The sequence below is a fragment of the Amblyomma mixtum genome, chromosome 6, assembly GCF_055824585.1.
Source record: "Amblyomma mixtum isolate Tamu chromosome 6, ASM5582458v1, whole genome shotgun sequence".
NCBI classification, from domain to species: Eukaryota; Metazoa; Arthropoda; class Arachnida; order Ixodida; family Ixodidae; genus Amblyomma; species Amblyomma mixtum.
This window is the reverse complement of record NC_143017.1, coordinates 33,673,895-33,688,951: the sequence shown is the minus strand read 5'-3', so window position 1 is coordinate 33,688,951 and position 15,057 is coordinate 33,673,895. Positions and strand designations below refer to the sequence as shown.

Sequence of the window (15,057 nt, the reverse complement as noted above, 5' to 3'; positions counted from 1 at the left end):
CGGCGTAGCTACTTTCAAGTGGGTATAGAGTAGCCTCGTGCAGGACGTGCCCAGACGACGGCTTGGAAGCAACGGTCCTTCGCGGCCTGTGCCATGGCCCACAGAACCGGAGCCGCCGAGTTACTCGCTTTCCACCGTATGCATTGGTCAAACTCGAAGCGATATGTTGGCTTTGTAAAGGCGCAGCGCGCCCGCTTTAGTCGACAGGTGCGCCGCATTTCGAACCACACGTGAAGGCGAACGGCGATTAGATTAGCGGTTGCCCATGTTAGGATGTTGCACTTTTCGATAAAATTTCTGCCTTGTTGGAGACCTGAATTATCTTATAAAATTGCCCATTTAAATGCGAATGGTTCCCAATGTTTATGCCAACAGCTTGAAGAGAAACAACTGGGCGGTAGTTTGTACCCGTTCTTATTGGCTGTGATGCAACTGGTGATGACATCAATCTTTCGTTTTGTGCCCCTTGCAATGACCTGCAATCTATCTCTTATGTGTGTCCACTTTTTCGAGGCGGGTACGCTTACAAATAAGCTCCCAGTACGAAGCGCAGTGATTAGGAGTTGACCAGTTCTTTTAGGCTACGAAAGTTTGTCCTCGTATGCGCCCGTTTTCCGCGGCGGGTACAATGACAATGCAGTAGTCTCTGAAGTTCCGGCTCCACTCAGTCTAGACCCTCGCGGGGTCTCCCATGTCATCGCATACACACGGTGGAAGACTCGGCGGAGCGCGCGCACAAGTAAAAAGAAAAGTGAAAACCACGGGTCAGCGTCGGCCCCCCGCGGCAGCAGACTACATTTCCTCAGCGCACACATAAAAGAGAGAGAGAGAGAGAGTCGAAGCCGAACTGAGGCACTGCTCAGAGGTACACAGTGAAGTGTCGCGAGAGCTATTGCAGCCCAGAGTCCGGGAAAGGGGAGAGCCCGAGCACTTGGCCGGACACCCTTTCCCCCACAACGAACACCTTGAAAACACGAGAATATCAATGTATACACGTCAGGACGAGTGCTTACATGTCATTCACGCAAGTGACACAACTAGAGCCTGGTGCGCGCGGCGTCTCCCCGCGGTTCTTGGACGCTGCTGTTGCTGGCGCCGTGCTCCAAGCCCCACCGATACACATGACATCTCTACTCGATACAAAGGCTGATCACATCTCAGTGGAGGCTCCCGGAGCAGAAAGAAAGAGAGACGCTATGTTCTCAACGATGCTTTTACTCTTTGTGGGACGGCACTACCGTAGAGCGTTGCGGAAATCAATTAAACCTTCGAACACTGAGAATGCGCTTAAGCTTCTTGCTCTCACTAGAAACACGCGGTATAAACACTTGACCCTCTATAAGGACAGTCAGCTTGCTTCGGGGGAATTCGGGGAAGAGAGCCCGCGGGACAGGGATGGATATGGAAGCGTCAAAGAACACATCTCCGCATCCCTACGTACGCTCTGAACTAGCTAGATCGATCTCTACGACTTTGGGAGAAGTTCGTACATGGTATGAATCGCAGTAGCTTTCGTTTACGACACTCGTGACCCTTCTCCCTGGGCGCTCAGAGCGCCTCGCCCTCGAGCTATTCCTGCCATGCTCTCGCGGCTGCAGTGCCGCTGGTGCGCTCCTCAGCGCCTTCATTTGTGATCGGAGGCGTCGGTTAACCTCTTCCGGGGTAGACTACGTAGACTTTAGGGACCGATTCTGCTCGCGGGTTAAAAGCGACGAATGCATTAACGCCGGGAGACCAACACGGTCCTTGATGGGAGCCTAGCCGCGGCCTAACGGTTGACAAAGGGCACACGAGAGCACACACTCGAGTTCGAGGGGCTGTGCCTGAAACAAGCAGTCCAAGTATAAACTCTTCTCGTGTACACAAACTTCGAGTGCAACAACCAATTGTACAGTAAGACATAACATCGCATCAACGACAAACTCTTTGCTGTTTTTTTTCGCCCTCTCGCTCTCGTAATTTTTTCCCTCTCTTCCAGGTGCGTAATGGCGCCTCTTGCGAAATGACGGTTGCCTCCGGTGGTCGAAGAGAAGGTCCCTTCCTCGCTGGTGGTGAGGGGCTGGGCAGGGGCAGCGGGTCGCAGCGGTGGTGGGCGGTGGTTCGAGTCGAATGCCATGCCGCTCGAAGCACGTGGAGGCCCGCTGCTCAGGAACCTTCGCACGACCCCTTGGTGGTGTCGACGACGACGATTCGAGCATGCACGAAAATAGTCGAGGCGGAATCCCCGCCCCCACGCTAGGGTCTCCGAAGCCGGGGGAGCCCGTCGAGAGTGTGCGCGAGACAAGAGTGCGTGTTTTGTGACGATGTGTCGGAGTGGCGCCGACGGCGGCTGTGGCGTTCGTGTTCGGTCACTCGTCTTCCTTGTCTTCCCGGAAGAGGTAGGTTGTCCAGTAGACGAGGTTGAAGAGGGCGAACATGAGCGGAAAGAAGATCCGCGAGACGACGTCGATGCGTTTGGATCGCGTGGGAAACTTGGAAAGCCAGGCCTTGCAGAGGTTTGTCTTGGGTGTCTTCATGTGCACTTCGCATTGCCGCAGTTTGTCGGCGTGCAGCTCTCCGTGGTGGTGTACCAGGGGCTTCTGCGAAACACCGAGTGAGAAGGAGGGATCAGAAATCCACTATGGTGTTGCGTCACGAAATTTGAACAGTCCAAAGCACACAATGTACACACAATACTTCATATGGCTACGCTTGTTTTTTCTTACATGCCGCAATAATAACTCCCATTTCACATTTAACCGTGGTGTAAAATCAAGGCACTTTTTATTTATTTACTTATTTATTTATTTATTTATTTATTTATATATTTATTTATTTATTTATTTATTACAGTGCCTACAAATCGCCTGCTGGGCATTGGTGTAGGGGGGTACAAACGTATAGTGTGACTTAAAAGCACTGCTGCACATACAAACACTGTCAGTGTAGCAAAACCACTGCTGCAAGCAACAGCTCACATGTATACAGAAACATACGAAAACATGTGCAAATTCCAAAACAACCATGTTAGGAGTTGGATGTAACAACGCTTGCAAAAACATTGGACAAATTAAACATGGTGCAAATTGCTCAACTACCAGTCGTTTATGGTTCCTAGGTGATTTAAGAGGAGTTTGAGAGTCGTTCCTTAATGTGACTATTGCATTTTAAAGGCTGTTTCATCCTGGACTGTTTTGAACGAAGAACAGAAATTCTCTTCAGCAGTAAAAATACACGAAGGAGTGCGCTGGCTCGAAAAGAAAACTCCTGATCGCAAGTTTCAACCACCACTGCCACGTTTCGATGTAACGACAGAGCGTCTCTTACGGAGCAGCCCAGAGAGTACGAACAGAGTAGCCTCAACCGCACAACAGCGCACTTTCCGTTCGCCTGAACACTTTTGCGCCGCAGCTGCTGCCGCAAAAGCAAATGTGTTTTCAACAGTCAAAATATTTGTCCGTCAAGTATCAATGCGGCTAGTTTCAAATAGTCTATGTGCGCGAGGGTTATACACGTAAGCATCAGGTCAGAGGCACTGAAAGAAGAAATGTTGCTTCTCCCCGTGCCAACCAATATATTTCATTGCATTGTTTATTGTTTTATTTGCTATCCTTTGAGTTAGTAAAAAGATGTGCCTCGAAGCTGTAACTATTTTTACGACTTCTGAACCTGTACTACACATTCCTTCAACACTAAACGGGTGTTAACGCTTTTTTTGCGGTTAGTTATTAACTAGTACAGATATTACGCGGGTCTAAAACCACGGAATCAACTAACGCCATCTATAAACCTAAAGAAGGTGATTAAGCAAACAAGGGAAGGGGAATGAGGGGCTCGTTATAAATATGACAGAAGCCAACAGCCACAGAAACCAAGGGGCACAGGGGATTTTTAATTAATTTATTTATTTTGTGGTGTTGATCAATTTAGAATATTACTGAATATGTTATCGCTCATACTTATAGAAAACAGGGCAACGCATGGCCGCCGCTCCTCGCGAAGCACTTCCGCCGACATCTGATGAGAATGGGCCGCAAAATCGCATGCCCAGTAAGCAAGGATGGTTGGTCTTCGCACACATACACGTGGTGTTGCATATTCTCGCCAGATCTCGCCGGCAGAGCTTCGCGCAGCGTGGCGACCACGCGTTGCCGTGTTGCCTCTAAGTAAAATTCATTCTGTGCAACATGGCGGCACCGTGGCCCTGACCAGCTTTTTGCTGGAATAAGCAGTGCCATCACAAAAACGCAACCATTAGTGATTTTCTTCTTCTTCACTGGCACAGTGAAAAGACAGGTGCTCTTTGAGCTGAAGAGAGAAGATCAAAAGTTTCCCAGCTCTTCAAACAAGACTTACCCCTTTTGTCAAAATTAACCGAGCAGCAGGTTTTTGCGTCTCAACCGTATAGCGGAGCCTTTATGGCACCCCTCAGGGCCGAAAGGTGTCAGAACGTGAGGTCAAGGGCCCACCTTACTTTGCACACATTCTTAGCTTAAGGGCTGCCGTAAGTGCTTCGCTACGCGGCTAAGCAACAAACCACCTGTGCCCGGTTACTTTTGACAAAGGGGGTACATCCTATGCGTGCACACAGCCAATGCCAAGAGACACAAATCACGCTTTGAGAGCCGAAACTAGAAACTATGCCAGATACGCTGTCTCTTGTTGAGGGCTTCGAGTCTACCATATCAAAGCAGTGCTTCTTGATTACCTAAAATCAGAAGAAAAGAAACGCTAACCCTTTAAATGAGCCAGTACTTAGCAACTATAACAAGAAACCAGACATGTAAGGAATCAAAGAGGAACTGTTGGCGATTACAGATTTATGTCCACGGCTCTGAAAACCTGACTGTTGCTACCCAAGGTTCATTTATGATCAGCGAGAAAGCAGAAAGCCTTGCAGAGACAAAAGCTCTCTTAGTTTTTCTAAGGGACACGGGTTTAGTGGACATAGTTTGATAGTCATCTAAGGGACACGGTTTTAGTGAACATACTTTGATAATCATTGTGTGTGTGAGAGTGCGTGAGTGTTGAGTATGTTTGATGTCACTTTTTTTTTACCCTCTTCTTTCATCCTCACCTGGAGTAGCACGCCAGGCCTATAACCAGGCAGACCTCTCCATTATCCATTAAAGTCTCTTTCCTTCCTTCCTTCCAATACCCCATTTTAGCCAACTCGGCCATGTAGGTCAATACAATCTATTTATTTTTTAGATACGAATACAGAAAATAATCAGAACCCAGGAAGGAAAGCTTGCCTTAGATAGAACCCTGCTCTGCACACAACTCAAAGTTACTCTTGTGGGGCCAGCCAACTCTGCCATGTGCGTCAATCCAATTTATTTCTTTTTTAGATACGAATACATGAAACTATCAGGGCCAACGAAGGAACGCTAACCTTAGAACCCCACTCTGTCTACAGCTCAAAGTAACGCTTGCGGGGCCGGGCAACTCAGACATGTGGGTTAATCCAATCCATTTCCTTTTCAGATGCGAATATATGAAACAATCAGAGCCTACGAAGGAACGCTTGCCTTACGTAAAATTCTTCTCTGCCCACAACTCAAGGTAACGCTTGCGGGGCCATCCAACTCAGACATGTGGGTCAATCCAATCCATTTCCTTTTCAGATGCGAATACATGAAACAATCAGAGCCTACGAAGGAACGCTTGCCTTACGTAAAATTCTTCTCTGCCCACAAGTCAAGGTAACGCTTGCGGGGCCGGCCAACTCAGGCATATGGGTCAATCCAATCCATTTCCTTTTCAGATGCGAATACATGAAACAATCAAAGCCTACGAAGGAACGCTTGCCTTAGGTAAAATTCTGCTCTGCCCACAACTCAAGGTAACGCTTGCGGGGCCGGCCAACTCAGACATGTGGGTCAATCCAATCCATTTCCTTTTCAGATGCGAATACATGAAACAATCAGAGCCTACGAAGGAACGCTTGCCTTACGTAAAATTCTTCTCTGCCCACAAGTCAAGGTAACGCTTGCGGGGCCGGCCAACTCAGGCATGTGGGTCAATCCAATCCATTTCCTTTTCAGATGCGAATACATGAAACAATCAAAGCCTACGAAGGAACGCTTGCCTTAGGTAAAATTCTGCTCTGCCCACAACTCAAGGTAACGCTTGCGGGGCCGGCCAACTCTGCGATATGGGTCAAGCCGATCTATTTGTTTTTTTTAGATACGAATGCATGAAACAATCCGAGCCTAGGAAGGAAAGCCTGCCTTCGGTAAAACCCCGCTCTGCCCACAACTGAAGGCAACGCTTTCATCGCGGGCAAAACATTCCTATAGGCGGCGGCTCGTTGACACGCATACAGAACACACACGCAGAGAGAGAGAGAGAGAGAGAGTGCAGTGCGCGGAAGGGTGCTTACGGCAGCTTGCGCCGAGCCCCCCGCCGCCATGGTGGGCGGCAGGGGCGGCGGCGGCCAGGTGCGCGCCATCAGGCCCTCTCCACCACCGGAGCTCACCATGGCGAAGGTGGTGGCGCCGTCCTCGAGGTGGTCCGAGTCCAGGGGCGGCTCGAGCTCCCATTTCCTCTGCTTCTGCTTCTGCATGTTCTGCCGGTGTGAATCTGACCGCGAGGCGTAGTTGACCAGGGCGAACTCGAGGAGGGCGCCGAAGACGAAGGTCAGACAGACGCCGGTCCACACGTCAATGGCCTTGGTGTAGGAAACGGGAGGCAGCGAGGCGTTGATGCCCGATATCTGCGTGGCCATGGTGAGCAACGTGGTGACGCCCAGGGACACCCGGGCGGGGATCGAAGTGGGATCGAGCCAGAAGGACACCCAGGACACGATGACCAGCATGCAGCATGGGATGTAGATCTGGATCAGGTAGTAGCTGAACTCGCGCTTGAACACCAGGTCCACGCGCAGGCAGCTGTACTCTCCTGCGACCACAAGGACGGGCGTCGACCGATTCAGACACCACCACCCGAACACTTCCCCAACCCTCATACAGCGCTTTCCCGTGTTTTAGGCGCGGAGCAGTACGGTCTCAGGTTGTAGGGCGTGTATGGTTTGTATGCGTAGTTTTATTCAGTGAATTGTTCTCTACGCGCCAAAGATGTGAGTAGGGAAGCGGGTTCTGTAGATATATTTAGGCGCACTGAGCTTTTGTGATATCACTTGTATGCGCTCGATCATCCAACACGTGGATACGATCTTGTATTCTCGTTATGCTCACCCAGGTCTCTTGTAGTATAAAATTACCGGCAGTAGCCAGCAGTCCTATTAACGTCGAAATTTCTGAACATGTGTTTAGGTTCCGAATGCCTTAAAGTTTTTTGTTTCCTGAAAGAGCGACAAGATCGCACCATCGCTCTGTAGACAATGTGCACCTCTCAAATGCTCAACTCTTGAAATCTTAGGAAGAATAAACAACGTAGTAACGACAAGCGCACTAGAAGAGAACACGAACCGCCGCCGTAATTTCGAGTGACTTTTATACCTAAGGAAGGCAATACGTAGGAAAGTAGAGGCTTGTGTAAGAGCCGGTGTCATGTGTGTCTCTCTTATGTCCATATCGTGTTTGCCCTTTCTTTTATTCAGTATAATAGATGGAAAAATGATTGAATAAAACTGGCTTAAACAGACACTTTTGCAAGAAACAGTAAAAGGCATTTTTTAGAGAATTTTGCTATTCGCAAAGATGAACAAAGTCATAGAACAAAGGTATTGGGTGTTTGAAGAACAAGGAGATAAACAGAAGAATAAATAAATAAGTAATAGGTGCTCCATTCCAAAACAAAACGTGTCTGGTAAATATGCCCTTCCGGGAATATGTACTGAGATTTAAGAATGCACCATGAGTGACACAATTAGCAGCCAGTGAAGTTTTCTTCGTTGTCTTTTTTGCATTGTTCCGATTTGTAAAAACATATCTGCTCACGCTTGCCACTTCTTTCTTTTTTTGGGGGGCGGGGGGGGGGGGGGGGAGGGGGATGACATTATCGGGTTCTCATTAAAAGCGACGCACCGTGTCCCCTTCGACAACATTCGGGCTTTTTGTTAGCATCCGAGACATAAGTCGGTGTACCGCCTAAGGTGACGTCACTCTCAGCCGGCCGGTGAGCGGCGTTTATGACCGACTACGCATTTAGTTCTCATGCTATTGCATTACGAAAAAGAAAGTCATGTACTGCAATTTTGGCTCGCGGCAAACGTTACCACGTTGTCTAAAACTCTCCGGAACCCTGCCCTAAGTCACGCCAAATAACTCAAAGCCGAACCTTTTCATTTACTAGTCCTGTAATCTTTAAATAGGTTATGGGATCAAGCACAGCACAATATCGCGATCGCCCTCTTAACGCCGCCCTTGGATTGCATCCGTATCGTTCAGCAGAGGTAACACGACGAGAAAGGAAAGACAGGGTCGGGGATAAAACGCGAGTTAGGGGACAGTGGGGCAAACTGCGACAATATTTGCTCACTGTTTTGCTTACATATAGCTGATATTACTCGCCACGTGTCTGCCATCATTAACTTTAATGTGGAGAAAATTAATCTTTTACGCGCAGAAAACAAAAATTGTCACGTGAGCCTCTGTGAACCAAAAAGTAGTAGAAGCGAAATTATTCCTGCTGCATTTCTCAAAAGTGTATAGCTCAACAGGCCGAGCATCCTGGGGTAACGTAATTGTTCGCTTATTACAAATTGGTATTATTGTTTTGTCCTGCCAATTTTAATATTATCTGCTTTAGCGGCAAGCTACACGTGGTGCAAAACGCAACTTTGTGGCGTTCTGGGGGATGGGGGGCTAAAGTAAAGATAATGGTTTTATCGCTTGCTCTGAAGCTCTATTTGCGTTTTGCCGCTCCTTAGGATAGTCTGAAAGTAGAAAAAGAAAACACTGAATGTCGGCTAGTGCGCAGACAACATGAAGAAAGCGCCGGAGAGCTGCAAACAGCGCTGACGAGATCAAGCGCTTTTGTGTTTCGAAATGCACCCCACAGAACAGTTTACAAAAAGAGAGAACACTCGAGGAAGGAACTGCGTAAAAAGACGTGTGAACCTCAGCGTCGCACTTTGTAAAACAGTAATAAAACTGACATTCGAGTGATTTGGAACAGCATGTTGGAAAATTTCAGCGCACACAGGACAGGGACAAAGAACAGGCACAAATAGCTACTTTTAAAACACCTTCTCACAAAGGAGCAAGCTCTGTTGGGTCACATGCAATCACGTTGGCAATATCCTGTTCACGTGCTACGAATCAAACCAAATCACTTGTTCATTCGAGAAGGCCGAACGAAGGAACAGTAGCTGTGGCAATAGAACAGAAAAAAAGGTAGAGACGAGGTTGGAAATTTTAAAAAGAATCACCTAGCCAGGCTCCACGCAAAATCCGGCTGTAGAACTACCCACATTGCTTTGGGTCATGAAACAACTCATTGCCGTGTATGTCATTCAAATAGACTCGCAAAGATTGTCTACATGTCCGTGGAACCAAGTTCATGAGTGTTCATTGTAGATTTCCGTAATACCTTGATTTTGGTAGAGCGTCTCATTTTTTTCCGAGGGCTCAGGCAAAATGCTACATTTTGAAGTTTTCATATCAACAAATTTCCCTACATTCCCCTGCTGGCTTTTTCACACTTGTTGATTGCGATGCCAGGATGGTAGGCAATAATTTGACAATTATTATTTCTTGACACCTATGAATCATAAAAAGATGTCGACGATTCGCGAATCTTGGTCGCATTTTGCCGCATTTTGCCCTATTTCCTACTGTAAATCAAAAAGAGGAAGTGGCCATGAGCAAGGCTTTGATGAGAATGCAAAATTTAGCTGATGGTTCCGCAGGGTAACGGCTGGATTCCAAGCTAAAACAAACGTAGCAGGCAGTGGCCGAAATTCAGGTTTGAAAATTACTTCAAGAAGTCTGGGGGCAATTGCGTGACCTGTGGTGGCGTGGGACAGAGCTGTGGAGGCAAGCAGGAAGATGCTTGTCTTACAGCGGATATAACTGAGATTATGTTGATGGTGACGATGATGATCAGCAGGTGAAAGCAAGGGTTTCCGACTACAACATTCTACTGGGTCAAACGCTGGCGGCATTTTTCTGCGCAGAAACTGTCATGTAAAACTTACTGCCTAAAACTGTACTATAACGCAGCACTTTTTCAAGTTCAAGCTAGATCACCGCTGTGCTCAGCTAATATATTTAAGATAAGTGACATACCGGTGTTGGTCCGACTGGTGCAGTAGTCGGTCTGAAACCTTTCCAGCGTGAAGCGTGGCAGGTGGAGATTTTTCGTCACCTGTACAGGATCCCCCTCTTTCCATAAAAACACCAGATCTTCAGTTGTATATCCGTCTGGAGGAAGAGGTAGAAAAGAGACAAACAAAAAGAGACAATTCAAAAGAGTCGCCACTCCGGGCTTCTGTTTCGGAGCATACATGCAATTCCAGCGCTCAAGGATGATTTTTAAGAAGCAAGTTAATGTAGCATTGGACGTGCCGACCTTCGGGGCAAATATAAATCCTCCTGACTGGTCAGCAAGGTCAGCCAACAAGCAGTATGTGCTGATGCAGTTCAGAATTCGTGAATGTGTATGCAATAGCAGCGAATTAAAACTTATAAAAAAACTTTCAATTACGCATTCGCAATACTTTGCAAAAAAATGAAAAAAAAACTCATGCTGTTCTTTCTGCTTAGACAGCCCGCTCAGTACTGATAGCGCTCATAGCATGCTACCCAGAATGCAGTGCAACCTTACCTACTGTTTATTGTGACGTTTATTGTGGCCACTTACGAGTGGCTACCGCCGCAATTTTATCTAATAAAACGCAGATTTTTTAATTGCAAATTTTCTACAGTTATATTTTTAAATACTAGCCATCCACTTCGAAAGCAAGGTTTCCTCGCTACTTTACCTCATTATCCTTCTCATCAAATAACAGCGCATACTTCGTTCGTTCCTTCAGCTGAATTTCGTCGAAGCCTCGGGAAAAGCTCTGCATGCTGCTCGTACTTTGGGGTGTTCAGACAGATGTAAAATGCAAGTGAGAACAAATGATCACAGAAATATACAAGGATTTGCTTCAACGCTAGTTGATGCAAAGCACCTACTGAAGGAAGAGACTCTCTGTCAATGTAACACCGCCCGTTCACAGCTAATACTCAAGACACCGCCGTCACCGAACCAGGAAGAGCCAGATTCTCCTCAAGCATTCAGAGGTTTCCACCAATAGCATCACCACTCACACTTGAGTTAGCAATCCTTCGAAAGCAGTATGGGACAAGAAAAAGCCGTTCCTCTGACAAATCAGATGCGTCAGGAGATTTGAGAGAGGAAAGCGCAAGAAATCACTACCGATTGCTCGGGAACTTTAGACTTTACGATGGCTGCGGAACTCAAATACATTACGTTTACCGCTTATGCGTGCAGCGCATAAGCGGTAAACGGTTCCTAAGACTTCTTAATAGAAAAGCGTAGCATGTCAGGAAAATTGAGCATTGGCGAACTCACGGGATCCTCAGGCAATACTCTCAGATCTATAGAATGCGCCTCTGGCAGGTGCCGCTACCTTAAAGCGAGACAGTTATTTCTGTTACCGATTCACAGTCCATTACCTCACTTTGTTGCCTTTAAGGAACTACCGAGCCGGCACATCGCAATGCGCGTAATCATAATTAAGCCATCTTTCAGCGGCACTGCTAACTAGGAATTCAGCTGTCGAAGATTGAAAGAAGGCAATGAGAATATAAAGTAGCTAGCTAAACGAAGCATTTTTTAGGTTTCATCCTGACGAAAGACATTTTCCACCTGGCGTTCCCGTAGTTTCTTGTAACGACACTAGGTCGTTCACCTGGGTTCAACCACTGAGGCAGAAGTATAAATTTATTTATTTATTTATTTCCACCAACCCCCTAAAGGCCCGCAGTACGTGGGTATTACATAAAGGGGTGGAAAAATGCAAACCTGAAAAACTTAACAGTTAACAAAGCTGGAAAAGAAGAATTGTTGAACAGGTAACAAGTATCAAAATGCGGCGGAACAACAACACGGAAAAAGAATATAATGGCAACAAATTAACAGTGCGAAGCATAAAAATCAAACGTATTAAGGTGAACAGATCACAACTAGAAGAATTAAACATTCTTTTCACTTTTTAGGAGCTCATGAAACACTTTCGAATTATTATCAGTCGCGATTGTAGAATGCAGCCGATTCCTTTCAATAATAGTTCTGGGAATGAAAGGTATAGGAAAACCTGAAGTATGGCAAATGACGCGTTTCGTTTTGAAAGGTTGTTCACGGCGTAGGAAGACTGCCGACGGTGAGTGCAAAAAATCGTCATGAAGCAACAAATGATGGTAAGTTTTGCAAAAAAAGTGTTAAGTGAGGAGGTTTGCGACGTTGGGATAGGTTATCAAGTCCAAAGTGAACTTTTAGCACAGTGACACTAGTAAAACGCGAGTAATTTGAAAAACGAAACGAGGAGCACGGTTTTGCAGGATTCGAAGTTATATAAGGTGTCCGCGCCAACTTTAGCCAGGGGTTAAAAAATAAAATATTTGAGTTAGGCCAGGGAAACCACTTACTTACATCTACCAACCGGCTTGCGCATCATAGGCATTTTTTCTTTTGGAATTAATTAATTAGCAATTAAAATAATTTTTCTAAATGTGTAAATATTGACTTTAGACAGAAAATGTGAATAGAAAAGTTGGAGAGCACTTTCAGAAACCCCCATTTCATTTATTTGCGGTAAAGAAAACCTCACGTGTCTCTTTTTTCCGAGCTTCAAAGAAAGCCCGTGAAATACAAAAAAAAAAATCACGTGACTAGCGCATTCGCGCGCCACGATTGTGCTGCTCTCAAGCGTGGTTTGAGTGAACGAAATCAGCTGCTGGCAAGGCGCGACGACCTTAATGCGCCGGCAGGCCGATATGTCAGCGGTGGACGCGGCTCCCGCGCAAGCCCGTCTGCAAGCGTGACGGTGCAAGTTGAGGCGAACGCGCCGGGCATTGTGAGCTACGACATGGCCAAAGGTGACATACACAAATGTGACGAGTCTTATTCGCCACTGAGAGGCAGATAAGATAGGCAAGTATTTTACTTATATTCTTTTGCCTCTCAATTTCGAATAAAACTCGTCGAATTTGTGTTTTTCGCCTTTGGCCATGTCATAACTCAATGCCCGGCGCGTTCGCTGCAACTTGCACCATCACGCTTGCAGACGGGCTCGCGCGGGAGTCGCGTCCACCGCTGACATATCGTCCTGCCGGCGCATGGAGGTCGTCGCGCCTTGCCAGCAGCTGATTTCGTTCAATGAAGCCACGGTTGAGAGCAGCTCTATCGTGGGGCGCGAATGCGCTAGTCACGTGATTTTTTTGTATTTCACGGGCTTTCTTTCAAGCTCGGAAAAAAGATACACGTGAGGTTTTCTTTACCGAAAATAAGTGTAATGGGGGTTTCTGAAAATGCTCTCTTACTTTTCTATTCACATTTTCTGTCGAAAGTTAATATTTACGTATTTAGAAAAATTATCTTAATTGGTAATTAATTAATTGCAAAACAAGAAATTGCCTATGATGCACAAACCGGTTTGTAGATGTAAGTAAGTTGTTTCCCTGGCCTACCTCAAATATTTTATTTTTTAACCCCTGGCTAAAGTTAGCGTGGACACCCTGTATATGACGTAGGCTTGGTCCGGATTCCATATGGCTGAAGCGTACGCATTTTGGGTCGAATTAAGGTAGTAGAATAAAGTTTTCCCAACTTCGCAGGAGCATGTCAAAGGTTACATTTCAGGAGGCCAAGAGAAAGGTTAGCGGCTTCTAGAATAAAGTTACTGTGATAGTTCCTGGTTAAGTCCGACTCTAGATAGATATGACACAGGAGTTAAATGCGGTATTGGCTTCCTTTAATTTAGCCCCGATTCCACAAAAACTGCCTAGCCAGTAAAACTTGAACATTGTCTGGTGAAAACTAGCTGCGCTCTCTTGTAGCGATGTTCTGTGTAACGCATTCGTGAAGATAAAAAGGTAAGATTTCGCTGCCTTGGCTCAACATCTTCTATCACGACTGCAAGCAATAAGAATATCCTGACTTCTTTCCTCTTGGCTCGAATCATTTGGTTTGGTTTTGGTTTTATGGGGTTTAACGTCCCAAAGCGACTAAGGCTATGAGAGACGCCGTAGTGGAGGACTCCGGAAATTTCGACCACTTGAGGTTCTTTAACGTGCACTGACATCGCACAGTACACGGGCCTCTAGAATTTCTCCTCCAAAGAAATTCTAGCCGCCGCGGCTGGGATCGAACCCGCGTCTTTTGGGTCAGCAGCCGAGCACCATAACCGCTGAGCCACCGCGGCTTTTTTTTTCTTTATTTGCTGAGCCACCGCGGCGGCATAAAATCTTTTTCATGATCAGCGATCGTAATAATCTTTGTAATCTTTTCTACTATCTGACCAACACAAGCTTTCAACTGCGGAGTAAATAGAGCAGAAATTTTTCATATGCGGCCGCGATAACAGGAATGCGCACCTTTGCGGCTATGCTGTTTCTGTCGCTTTTTTCTGCGCTATGGCATGGAATGTATGCCACTCAAGTGTTCTGACACGTCCGCGGTGCTTGCTAGCCTAGTATAATATGGCGCTATGGACAACTGCTTCAACACGTTTTCTTGCGCACAATGCGAAAATTGCTAGGGTGAAGTGTAAGTTCTCTACGCAGAACCGATTTCACGAAGAAATCACCCCATGGATGACAGGGCGGTAGAAGCAATTATATTCTGCCTTGCAGGAAGGCGACTTTCGTCGCACATGCAGGGTATTTCTTTTTGTATGAGGTTTTAGGTATCGTGCTTTCACAAGACCGATCGCAGAGTGGGCGTACAGGGAACCTTAGAAGCAAAAGGGTATTATTCAGCAGTGTTACGTTTTCCTGATTGAAATGTTGGCGCGCGAAAACCACACTAATGTTGTGTTGTTGCGTTGAGTTTTATGGCACATGGGCAGCTAGGGCAATCATGCGCCAAACGCTAGTTTTAATGTTTGTTTTCTAAACCTTCTGTAGAGTTAAAAAAAAAAAACTTTAAACTTCCTCACACCTG

General features: G+C 46.4%; 1 protein-coding gene across 12 annotated transcripts in view; it reads right to left on the bottom strand.

Annotated features, from left to right (window-relative positions):
- Positions 1 to 781: 781 nt before the first annotated feature.
- Positions 782 to 15,057, bottom strand: part of GluClalpha (glycine receptor alpha 1) — a 365,874-nt gene continuing 351,598 nt past the window's right edge. For 8 of the 12 annotated variants that reach the window (XM_089547751.1, XM_089547753.1, XM_089547757.1 and 5 more), the window contains 3 exons: positions 10,176 to 10,310; positions 6,365 to 6,882; positions 782 to 2,579 (listed from right to left, as the gene is read on the bottom strand). In XM_089547751.1, the coding sequence (XP_089403877.1) occupies positions 2,349 to 2,579; positions 6,365 to 6,882; positions 10,176 to 10,310 (884 nt within the window). In that variant the 3' untranslated portion in view covers positions 782 to 2,348. The remainder of the gene's footprint in view (positions 2,580 to 6,364; positions 6,883 to 10,175; positions 10,311 to 15,057) is intronic. The other 4 variants (XM_089547755.1, XM_089547756.1, XM_089547758.1 and 1 more) reach the window with 1 other exon arrangement.